General features: G+C 41.0%; 1 protein-coding gene across 1 annotated transcript; it reads right to left on the reverse strand.

Annotated features, from left to right (window-relative positions):
* Window positions 1-852: 852 nt before the first annotated feature.
* On the reverse strand, window positions 853-12,331 carry MUC13 (mucin 13, cell surface associated). The gene is made up of 11 exons (XM_030952736.1): window positions 12,289-12,331; window positions 10,745-10,864; window positions 9,730-9,836; window positions 8,080-8,138; window positions 6,546-6,697; window positions 5,132-5,257; window positions 3,959-4,067; window positions 2,864-2,901; window positions 2,266-2,353; window positions 1,831-2,035; window positions 853-942 (listed from the first exon to the last, which is right to left on the reverse strand). The coding sequence occupies exons 1-11, from the start codon at window positions 12,308-12,310 to the stop codon at window positions 892-894; spliced, it is 1,077 nt and encodes a 358-aa protein (XP_030808596.1). The 5' UTR covers window positions 12,311-12,331; the 3' UTR covers window positions 853-891.
* Window positions 12,332-12,339: the final 8 nt, after the last annotated feature.

Here is a 12,339-nt window from a genome sequence, read left to right on the forward strand (position 1 = left end):
GTCAACAGATAATGCATACTCAGTGAAACACAGTAAAATATAGATTCTTTTACAGACTGATTTATTGACTGTATGTAAGAAATTTTTAAAACCCCAAACACCAAGCTTATTATCATTCAAACATAAAGACTGAAGAAGAAAGAAAAATGCTAACACTTTCCACAGGAGCTAAAAATGTAAAATCAATGCAGTTTTGCAAGATGAAGAATAGTGTCTGTTTGGAGATATTGTATCTTGCCATTGTATTGGGAAAGAAGGCTGTGGAAAAGGTCAGACACAAGTGCCATTGTCTCACACAACCCATGTCAGCAGAGATCTGAACAGAATGCTTTCAGATGGGAAATATTGAGGGGTTGAGGAGGGTGAAAAAACCTGTATCTAATACAGTAAATTGAAACAGGTCATATTCTCATGAAAAACAGTTTTCATCTGCCCAAAGCCGTAGTTCAAATTAAGTGAGCACAAATCCAAGTGAAGCTCTGGGTACGGATGTTTTTCAGCATCACACATTTTGCCTGGGCCAGAAGAGCTTTCAGAAGAGCTTCCAGAAGAGCTGAAAACCAGCAGGGTTAAAATCCTGGTATCTTGTGTACACTCACTCTCTTGCCAATGTACTGGCCTCATTGAAGAAGTCTAATGTTTATTGGAGCACATTAGTTCTTTTAAAAGAAGTCCTCTTCTTCTCCCTACTCCCTAACATTTTTCTCTTATTCAAAGTTGTCCATGATCTCTTTCAAGCAGGAGTCTTCCTCTAGAAAATCTTGAGAGAATCTGGGGTTAAGGATGTTGTTGTCTCTTCTGCTGAAGTGACTGCATTGGTGAGAGGCTGTGAAACTCTTTGCTCTGACCCAGGGCTGTGGTGCTCATCCATCCTTCTACTGCTCTGGTCACTCAATATCTGCTCTGTGTCCTAAAGCCTGTGGGCTCCCGTGATATTTCATACTAAAGAGAATTTTCAGACAAGAAAAGAAGAGAAATGAGGACTCACAAAGATCATCAAGTCTAACATTTGCATGAATGGCCCATACAAGGTTTAATCCCACAACCTTGGTGTTATTAACCCAAACTGAGCTAATCTCAAGCCTCTGCTTCCTCTGTGGCTCCCTTGCAGAATTCAAGGATAAATCAGGCTTTTTTTTTTTTTTTTGGAACATGCCTTCCACATAATGACACACCTCTGCTGACCAGGCTCCCCTGGTGCAAAAACTCTGCTGTATTATTCATGGCACTTATGGCACTTCACACCTTTCCCCTCAGCAATGCTGCAGCAGCTGCAGGTGCTCTTGCTGTGAACCATGCAGCAGCAGCCAGGCAGGAGGACACAACCCCCTGGGCATCAGTCCCAGCTTAAACTGACTGTGAATCTTGCATGAGGCTGCAGCTGGGAGGTGCCACTGCAGCACCTGTTGACTCTACAGCAGCCTGAAGGAAGCCCAGGTAGTAGCAGCCTGTGATGCTTGCAGGCACACCTGTACTGCGGGATGAATTTGACCAGTGCAGACAAATGTCCTATGACATGACAGCAGGCCACTGGGCTGCCAAGCTCTTGCTTTGACCATTGCTTTTCACACATCCCTCCTGTGGCTCAAGGATGACTACTGGGGCTTTAGAAAGGTCTTCATGAGTGCTGATCTCTGCACTGAGGAAAATTTCTGCATTAAGACAATTTTTTTCAGCTGCAGCTACAGTTGTTTGGGTGCCTTTATACCACTTTGGCCTTCGAGACCAAGGCAGGATGTACAGAGGGGAACTTAGGTTCCAATAATGTCTGTAGCCCATAGTGCTACTGTTCAGGAATTCCATTCCCACAGGACTATGTGAAACACTTACCAAATCATCATAATCCCTCTCTGGAAAATGATCTCTGTTTCTGGAACGCATCTCGTAGGGGTTGTTGGGCTGATATCCTGGGTTTGCATGGCCAGAGGTGGTCTGGACCCTGGGGAACATGCTTGGTCTGTCATCAGAGGTGGTCCTGTCAGAATACCCTGACCTGATCAGGCTCCTCTTCTCTGGATTTTGTTTGTGCTTTGCTCTTTAGAGGAGATGAAAGAACATAGGAGATTTTAAAAGACTGTTTAGTGTGCCTCACTTATTAAGTCCACCTTACTGATTTGTCCACTCCCACCTTATTTTGAATGCTCAGCTCCATTCTGAAGCATGCAACAGATTTTTACAGCATGGGGTTTTTTTTAGCGAGTGCAAAACTCTTATTTTGAACACACAGCAAAGCAGTTTCTATTCAACTGTAAGAAATATTCTTACCTGACTGAAATAACAGAGACTGCTATCACTAAACACAGGATAATGGCTCCAAACACTGTGCCCACTATTATAAGGATGAGCTCACTGTCTGGGGGGGAAAACGGCAAAAAAGAAATGTGTCAATTGATAACTCACGGTGAATATTGAAAAATGAGGGAAGGGGAAGGGATTTATTTTCAGGCTCCTGGTGCTTACAACATTTTGTGGACGCAGAAAGATGTAAATTAAGGATCTGCATTAAAGACCATCTCTGATGGATGGCTGTTTTGACTCCAGCTCTGGGTGCTAATGCTATGCACTGAATGGTTTTACACATAGCTATAGGTGAGGGACAGGAACAACTGGGAGGATGTGGGGGTTGTTTAAGCTAGTATTGATGCTAAACTATGTAGTTAGGTGTCAAATAGGCTCTTCCCATGCCCTAGGCACATAAGACAACAGAGAAATTTCACTTTTTTTTCCCCCTAACATAGTCCTTCTATAAATGCAGAATAGTGGCACCCCTAAAGGCCACCACTTTTTTGTTATCTCAGACAGATTAAGCATTACTAGTTATTTTTCAAGACCATAATTAAAAATCAGAAATTCTTATACTTACTGTCACTGCAGTTCTCCCCAGAGTAGCCCACTGGACAGCTACAGGAGAGAAAAAGGGGAAAGAAAGAAAGAGAAGATGATCTTTAGAGTCCCATTTAATCCAAACCATTCTATGATCACAAAACAATAATATATTTCACTCCTTAATCAGCAATTTCTCCACAAAGTGTGTTCATTACAGATTTCCTCTTTAACCCTATCTTACTGTTACTTTCATTAAAGTGAAACAATCTGAGATTTTTCAGAGCGATTGGTGATCTTGGCACTTAAAGTTTCGGGTTCTCAGTCTGAAAAATGTTAAAAGGACCTAATTTTTCTAAAGAACTAAACTCTGCATCTTTGAGCCACTTAGAATTGCCATGCAATATCTTTAAACAAAAGCCTCAGTATAAGGTCTATAAGGACAGGCAACTCTACCTTCCTCTCATAGTAGTTTCTTATATTTAAAATATATCAGCTTTATGGTAAGAAATGTTCAATTGGCAGCAATAATAACTACAAAAAGAGCTGAATTAATGGATATGGGGAGTGAGTCTCTCTGTTTATCCACCAGAGCAGAGCACAACCAGTCACACTTGGCCTCACCAGCAAACACCCTTGTTCTGTTCTGATCCTGAGCTCACAGAAATAATTTCAGAGAGGAAACCAAGCAGGAATTAAGGTCTGAAAGTTATTGGGAAACAGTCCCCTCTGATAGCAGTGCAAACATTGCAGGGACTGGAGGCATGTCTTGCTCTAATGCCTGTTGCTTACTAAACACTTCAGCAGAGCAGCTCCCATGGCTCAGCCACGCTGCCAGAGCAGTTTGTGTTGATGTGGTGAAGTACTTTGTCCTCTTCACTGACTCAGGGGTGACCTTGGGTCTCCTGCCTTTCCTCCGAGGTGTTATGAGTGCACACAAAGGACTAATGCCAAGGAGTGAAAACCCACAACTTGTGACACCCCAGCTTGTGACACCCCCTGCCCTCCCCCTTGGGCAGCTCTCTGATTCATGTAGCTGCAGCCTGTTCTGGCCTGCAGCTGGACCTGTGGCAGATGTTCTTCTCCCCTGCCTTCACCTACAGCACAGGAATTCAATAAAAAGCTGAACACTCACGGCACGCATTCTTCGTCCTCCTTTTTAAAGTTAATCATACATTTGCATTTTGGACCCTCTTCTTGTACACAGTACTTGTATTTTGCTGCAGAGCAGTTTGCACTGCAAACTGTATTTTCAGGGAGAAAAACATAAGTGAATTGCAGATAGAAGATTGTTTTATTGCTCTGGAGACACACACCCACCCCTCTCCTGTGCTTTAAAGCATCCGAATGGCTTTTTTAGGACTGTACCCATGTAAAGCAAAAACTGAAATGTAAAATCGCAAAATTAGAAGTAAACAGGCTGTGTTCAAAACCATGAAGTTTGATCTCACAGCAGATGATTTGTATGGCAAACTGTATCAGTTCCAGTCAGGCATGGGACCACAAAGGCCTACACTGGATCACATCTCACTGGGATTTATTGTAGCCAGATTTCATATCTTTGTCTTGGATTTTTGAATTATTTTTTGTTTTTCTTAAAATCTTACATGTTAGACTTTTTTTTTTTTACATGTGTAGTGTGAAAGTTTTAGTTTCCATAAGAAGAAAAGAAGGTATTTCTAAGAAAATTAGGTAGATCACAGGGCTTTGGAGGGTAGCTAAAATATAAACAGAGCACTCACTTAAAGACTCAAAACAAGAAAGTAAATAAAACTCTAACAACTAACAGTTCCCAAAAATGACAGAAATCATTCTTCTCACAAAAGGCCTGCCTAAATCCAGGTAATGCAAATCTAGAATCATGAACAAGAGACAGAGCCTTAACAGGTCATTGTAGTGCATCATGAGACTTCCAGTTCTGTCAGCTTCCTTCAAGTAACTTGTAGAATTTATTGCCAAAATATGTCCTAGCAGAGAAGGCTGTGAGTACAGGATTCAATTTGTTCCATCCTTTACCTGTTTAGGTTTCAGTTCTTACCAGAACTCTAACAGTGCATTTAAGGACCTGCCTACTCACTGGTTTCAGTGATGATTTTATCAGGTTTTAATAATTTCTTCTGCTGGAATACAATTATAGATTTGTTCACAGTGAAACGTGAGGATGTGTTTCTATGGCTTTCTTAACAGGATGCACATTTCCTGATTTTCAGAGGTCAGCACATTTGCCCAGCACCTTTCTCAAAAAGGACCAAGACAGGGAAGAAGCAGATCAGTCTTTCAGGGAAAGATAAAGCAGCAAGGCTCTTACCTGAACAAGAACGATCATCCCATTTTGTCTTTTCTAAATCAGGTTTGCATTTGCATTGTGGAAACTGGTCCTCTTCACACACTGTGGTCTTAAGATCACATTCATAAACATCACAATGTTTTGCCGCTTTAAAAGAGAAACAGGGAGCAAAGTTGAATACCCTTTCATAGAAAGCAGTGCCCTTGCCCAGTAAATCATAAACCAATTATTTAATAATTCTAAATAGAAAAAATATAACTCCTTTTCTTGGGACATCAATATTGCAGACTATCAGACCAGCCATTTTTCCCTTCTTGCTCTTTAACAGTTGCAGTCCTGTTTCCATCACATCTCCTGACCTTCTGTTTCTCAGACTCCTTCAACTATCTCCAAACCTTCCTGGCTCCAATCCAAGAAAAGAGACATTCTTCCTGTAAATTCCTATTCTGAAAACTAACTTTTTGACTCACCTTAAAAAACAAAACAAAACAAAAAACCCTACAGAGAAAAACCATAACTGTTCTCCTAGTTTTTTTCCACAGCTGAGCTGTGAGACTCAGATTCCATACAGTTCTAGAGAGATATAAATGTTTATGGGCATGCAGCTCATTTCATGAGCAGCATTAGTATCCTGTTTGCTCAGTGTGTTGCTCTTCAGATCCATGTCCTTGTGGTGGGAAAGGTTTAAGACCTCAGTGCATGGCATGCTGTAGAGGGATGTGACTGCACTGGTGCCTTGGGAGCCCTCAGTGGTTTTCTATTTCCTTCTCACAGCTGAGGATACAGTCACCCTCAGACAACAAACTCAGGCTTTAAGCCATGAAACAGACTCTTCATTATTAGCTATGCCTTTTTAAAAAGCTGATTTCAAAATAGGAACTTATATTTAAAAAAAAAAAAAAAAAAAAAAAATCATCCTTATTTTAATTAGAAACTCTTTCTCCCAGTATTACACCTTTAATAATGCAAGACTACTGGTTTAGATCAACAAATCCCTTAGCTCAGTAGCTAATCAGTGAGGCCTCATTTCAATTACCATGCCTTATTATGGGAGAAGTCTAAAGAGAGTTTCATCCTATTTTGCCAGTAAAATACTGGCTTTTTCTCAAAAGCATAACATATATCTGTATATATTTTATCCTGACTTTTCCCACTTCTTAACACTCAGCAGGCTAAAACCACCATGCCATTGCTTACCAGGGAAAAATATTTACCTTTTCTTCTTTACACAGGGAGTAGGAAGCCTTAACAAGACAAAAGACACTAGCACTGAATTGTTGACTCATCAAAATTACCTGAGATTGAACATTCAGCTCCTTAAAATCAACAGGGCTTATGATTTGATGGGCTCCTATGCCCACAGAAATCTTCCAACCAGGTTTTAAAAATCTCTGTTTCTGCTGATTAATTGCTTCCCTAGCAAGGAGTTACATACCCTCATAAGCCTTGACAAAGGACGTGTCATTCTTGGTTACAGCTTCTACTGCAGCGCTAACTGCAGCTGCACTTTGATTGGAGTTCTCTTTGAACAGGTTTGTCACTGTTATATTCAGTCCTGAATCAGAATTTCTGTTTTCACTTAGTGGTCTGAAAAGGACAGATAGGACCATTTTAAAGTTTCACATAATCCATATGGAGAGCAAGCTAGCAAAGCTAGCTAGATGCAAGCTAGATGCAAAGATGAGAGAAAATCTGCCAAATCTCCCTCTCTCCCCCAGAACTACCTTCTTTCTTCCCATAAAGTAGGTAGTTGCCAAGAGACCTGAAAATGAGTGTAAATCTTGCTCAGGAATACATTAACAGCCATCTTTCCAGTAGGTCCAGGTGTAAATAGGTAGCTGCTGGATTTAATCATAACAGCACTGCTCCTTTGTGTGCTTTTGATACACAACTGGCATTTTCTAGCTGGGTTAACCTCAAACCAGCTGCAGTGTGGAGAACCTCATCTCTTAGACTCTGACTTTCACTTGCTTCCATCAGCCTGTGGTGTTATCCCGGCATGATGTGGAGAACCCACCCTGAAGGGTGGTGAGGATAATTCAGGGTGTGACCACCCTGAATGCAGAAGGGGCTGTTTGCCATGTAGAGGTATCTGTGCAGGCTACACACTACCTGGGTTGGGTTCAGCTCACAGCAACCTCCCTGGTGTGAGCTGGAGAGCAGCAGTGACTTCCCTGTTCTACAGCTAAACCTCCTGCTGCCAGGATATGCACACAAATATCCTTCAGTGGCAGACTGCTGCATTCCTTGAGGTGTTACTGTGCCTCACATCACAACTGCTCTGCTGGAAGTTACTGCCCCCACAACTCTGTTAGAACAACATTGTGCTTAGCTGCTTAATCCCTGGGGTGCCCTGTGCTAGCATGTGCTAGCATGCCAGGTTTTGCTTGATAGGGGTTAGGGAACACAGAGGAGCTGGCAGAGCTCTGGGGTCAGTAACCTGTAACAGATGGGGATGGGAAAAAAGAGACATCTCACAGGGTCTGCCTAGACCAGCAAGGGACCTATGCCCACAGCTACACCACAACCCATTCAGCAGCATCTTTGCTCAACCTGCCATCAGGAGACACCAAAAAATGCACAATGAAATACATTTGCTATGCCTTCTGTAACGAAGGTTTTTAAATTAAGCTGGGACTCCAAGCTGGGTGGCACTCCCAATGGTCACAGGAACTCAGAGTTAACTGTTAGAATTTCAGACATGTCAGATACCACAGGGACTGCAAGCTACAGCACAGTGCTGCATCCTACATGGTGCTAGAAGCAGCACATACAGTGTGGGGCTGCCTCAGCCTGCCCAATTCACAGAAACACTGGGGTAAAAATGGGGCCAGCATCCCTCCTTTATGGGGAAGCATTCTGAGCTGAACTCATCCCATATCTTTTAATAAACCAAGAACTTCATGGGAAACATTAAAAAGAGGTATGTGGAAGCATATACTGTGCAAAAAATAAACAGGCAAACTTACTGAATTTTCATGATGACAGTTTCTTCATAGCCTGGTAGATCTTTGAAGGCCTTCTTAAACTACAAAAGAGAAAGAAAATTGAGTTCAAGGCAAGTAGAAACATAGACCAAAATCACATGAACCACTGAGGCTTCAGCAGTAAAGTTTTTATACAGAATATGCTACTACAGGCACAAATAGAGGAAGGTGATGTGTTAAATCCACCAGGCAAGCCATTGCAGAAGAGGAGCAGTGGGGTGGTGCTGTAGAATATGGATGGGAGGGCAGTGGAGGGATGGAGAATGAATTTCAGGCTGGGTTAGCTGGCTGACAGTTACAGATACCCCTTTGCAAGCTCATTGCTTAGGAGGGTGTCTCCACAGCACCAATCTGAGTACAAGTAGGGGCAAGAGGGAGAAGTTGACCTCCTCACAGATGGCACATGTCCCTGAGAGGCAGTGAAGTGAGATCATCAGGGTCAATCTTGTGGGAGGAAGCACTCATGAAAGCATTGGGAGCTCAACAGAATCAGAAGAAACATCACTGCTTTCCCTCATCCCATGTGAAGCAGGGAACAACCAGTGGAGGCAGCTGCCTTCAACTGCCACAAAAGCAGGAGGCACCATGAGAAGAGGATAAGATGTCTAAATCAACTGGAATGAAAGATTAACTCTCTCTCCTTCTTTGTAATAAAATTCAAATTATTTTCTATGCTATTTTCACTTTTGCATTCTATTATGTATTTATTTTAGTCAACACATGATGCACTTCTGTAGCCATATCATGAAAAAAATGCTGGACAAAAAAATTGAGAAATTTTTTTAACATTCTGGAGGAACAACTTTTGGTCACTTTCAGAGACAACATTCATAGTAAGCAATATAATAATATGCAGAAATTGATAACCATTTTTGATCATTCCTGATTAACATTGTGAATATTTTTTAATCAGATGTCTGGTAGAGTTGCATATATATTTTTCCTTACTGCCAGAAAGAGAAATAAGCAAATCCACTTATTTCAACATGGCAGTATAAATTAAACTGATCATATTATTTCTCCAGGAAATCTATTCCAGATTTTATGTATAATCATAGAATTATAAAAAATGTGCAGTATCCATTTCACTAAAAACACTAAAATACCAATACTGGCAGACTTATGGAAGAGGGTTGTTATTCAGTATTTAGACACAGCTGGACAGCCATTTGGAAAAGTTTGTGCTGTGTGGAGCCAATAATTTGCTTTTAAAAAAAATTAAAGCTGTTCATTTTTACTCATACCACTGAGTATTATTGAGCCTTCAGCAAACAGCAGAGATCAGAAACTCAATAGGCTGGAAAACTTCACTCAGCCCCATTGTTTCTGGAGAAGGAATGGTCAAAGATGCAGAGAAATTTATGTGAGAACTCTCCAGAACAGAAGTGGTACTAAAAATGCAGATATTACTTCAGGGATTCCCTTCACTTCAGCAAGAGCCATGCATGTGCTCATCTGAGGGCAAAGTCTTTTATAGATAAGTCTAAACTAATGTGAAGCATTCTTTGAAAGAAGCAGATTTCTTGTAGAGAAGAGCTTTTCTAGGCCCCACATTAAAGAGAGTGTCCTTTCTGTCTGCATGACATCCAGTATAGCTTTAAATATATGGGGGGAAAAACCATTGTCACTCACAAATGCTGACACATTGTTGGACAGTTCTTGATACTCTGTGGAATTCACAATTTCAAGATTTTTGCTGTAAGGCATGTTCACTGCAATGGTGGCTGGGAATACTTCCCCTGGAATGAGAACAGAGAGTGTAAATTAGAAAGCATTCAAAAAAGCCCAGCTTCACCTTAGAGTTCTCCAGCTTTTAGGGATGGGAAATACAATGCAGAAAATAAATTAGTGCTATTTGTCATATACAGCAGGGATTGGCAGAGGACAAATCAACTCAGTCACAATGGGGGATGTACTTTGGCTGCCAGGGAAGAAGGCAGGATTCCTGGGTCCAAACAATCTGTCCTATTTATGAAACTGAGTAACATTAAACTGTCAGCATGGCCTGAAGCTACAAGACTTTTTGGAAGGTGTTACAAAATTTGGTGAGAAAAAATGTATATCAAGTACTCCAAATTTGCAGCTATTAAGCAGCTAATGTGGTTCACTATGGTTTACAGAGAAAGTAATTCAGAATCAACCTGCTTCTTAAGCCTCACAAATAAATTTGAGAATCCTGCTTGCTGATCCTTAAATAAGAAGCCCTATTTTTTCACATTCTTAGCCTTCAGAAGCATTTCAGAGATGCATTTCCACAGGACTCTGATGAGTGTTTGGCAATGGGGAAAATCAATCTGGTTGTTCACAAGTCTTCATAAGTTTGGTCCTTTTAAAATTATTGCCATTAATATCAATGTCAGGTTTACACTTGTATATTTTTCCTGCTTTTCACTCATTTTAATCTCCTGTGCCCCTGACAGAGAATTCACCTTCTTTTTCTAGAACATTAACCTCCTTGGCTGTCACTGTTTTGCAAGATTGCAATCTAGGTCATTGTAGGAGTGGCTGCCTGCAAAGCAAGAAATCACTCAGCAGTCACTTTCCCAGACTGATTCTGTTTTCAATTATAACATGACAACAAGCTATATGGGAAGCAAAATCCACCTGAGCAGGTAATTAAAAGCATTGATGCCCTTCTGCAACTCACCTTTGTAACAATTCTTGTTGCTGTAGTAGTATCCATATTCGCACACACAGGTATAATTGCTTTGTAAGGAAATACATGTAGCTGAACTTCTTCCACAAGGATCTCCATGGCAAAAGTCCACTAATACCAAGATGAAAGATATTGACATTAGGGTTTCTGTGAATTTCTGCAATAGCCAGTTCATACATAAAATCATTCATATATTGAGTAGATCATATATACTTCTAGTAAGGGAATCTACCAGATATGTTTTAGAGAGTATAGATGCAATTGCAGAGCATACATCTATATATCTGGCTTGTTTAATGTATAGTAACTGTTTTCCCTGCACAATCCAGCAGGATATCACAGTGAGGACACAGAGTATGGCTGAAATTCATTATCTGTCATACTGAGCATTCACAGTTCAACTCTACTTAATACAACTAAAAGCAAATCAAAGAAAGAAGGCTTGCCAAAAGCAGTGACTGTTAGAAAAAACCAGACTGCAATAGCCTGTGTGTCTTTAATAGTGGACTGGTACATACTTGCCTTATTATGACAGTGTCATAGCACAGTCCTTTACTGCAGACACATCAATAAAATGAGGAGTCCAAAGTGAATCATAATATATTTTCTCAGAGTAATTATATATATATATTCTGTAAGGTTTTAGAGTATGTATTTTATATATATACATAATTTAAGTGGTTAATAAGTAATTAAAATTTATATTTCTATACATCTTATATATAGGATGGAAGTTACAGTTCTCTTTCAAGATATCAAATTCTGTTTTTCACCCTGCCTTGGTTTTTACACTTCACATAAGTACAGTCCATAAGTACAGTCTCATGGATGAGACATTTTCTGCGAAATGGGGAAAAAAATAGGAATTCTCATTCATACCCCAAAAAAATAAAAAGGTAAAACACTCAATGAATTTTCATTTCCTATAAGGTTCATATCCAACTATTTTTTCCAGAGAACCTAGTGAAACCAGTTTTTTTTTTTCCTGATGAAAAAGATCCCAAGCACAAAGCTACAACAATTGTGAACTCCTCCAAACACATTCCACTTGCAGCAAGGCCCCTCGGGGAAGAGTGGCAAGGAGATACAGCATTAAATGAGGACACTTTACCTACACTGGAAGGCCCTACTGTGGAAAGCTCCAGGACAGACAGATGCCCTGTCCCCTGGACACGGTTCTTGGCCCCAGCCCCACTCCAGGCTCTGCCCCAGCTCCCTCCCTGCCTGTGCTCCAGCAGCCTCAGGCACAGCTCCCTGCAGGGCCAGGTCACCTCTTTGCAGGGATTCTCTTGTATCCCTGCCTGCTGAAAGAGGCAAAGGCAAAGAGCACGAAAAAAGCAGCCTCATCCAATCTTCCCCAACACATTCTCCCTGCAGCAAAGGCCAGCAGGGAGCTTTGTCTCTTCTGCAAGAGGAATATGGGAAACCCAAGGCAGAGGAATTCCTTCCTGTCTGAGGGGGCTACAGAGCTCTCTGGGATTTGGTCACTCCGAGCTGTCCCTAGAAAATGCTGCATGAGCATTTTTGCCTTTTACCTGTAGGTGCTGAAGTTGGCATCTCTGTTGTTGGATCTGTTCCATTTACAG

Source organism: Camarhynchus parvulus, chromosome 7 (assembly GCF_901933205.1).
Source record: "Camarhynchus parvulus chromosome 7, STF_HiC, whole genome shotgun sequence".
Taxonomy (NCBI): Eukaryota; Metazoa; Chordata; class Aves; order Passeriformes; family Thraupidae; genus Camarhynchus; species Camarhynchus parvulus.

Coding starts and splice junctions, on each gene's coding strand:
- MUC13 (XM_030952736.1), bottom strand. CDS start 12,310: ATGCCAACTTCAGCACCTACAG. Junction 8,139..9,729: donor CCAACAATGTGTCAGCATTT/GTGAGTGACAAT, acceptor TCTCTTTTGTAG/TTTAAGAAGGCCTTCAAAGA. Junction 2,902..3,958: donor GAGGACGAAGAATGCGTGCC/GTGAGTGTTCAG, acceptor TCTCTCCTGTAG/CTGTCCAGTGGGCTACTCTG.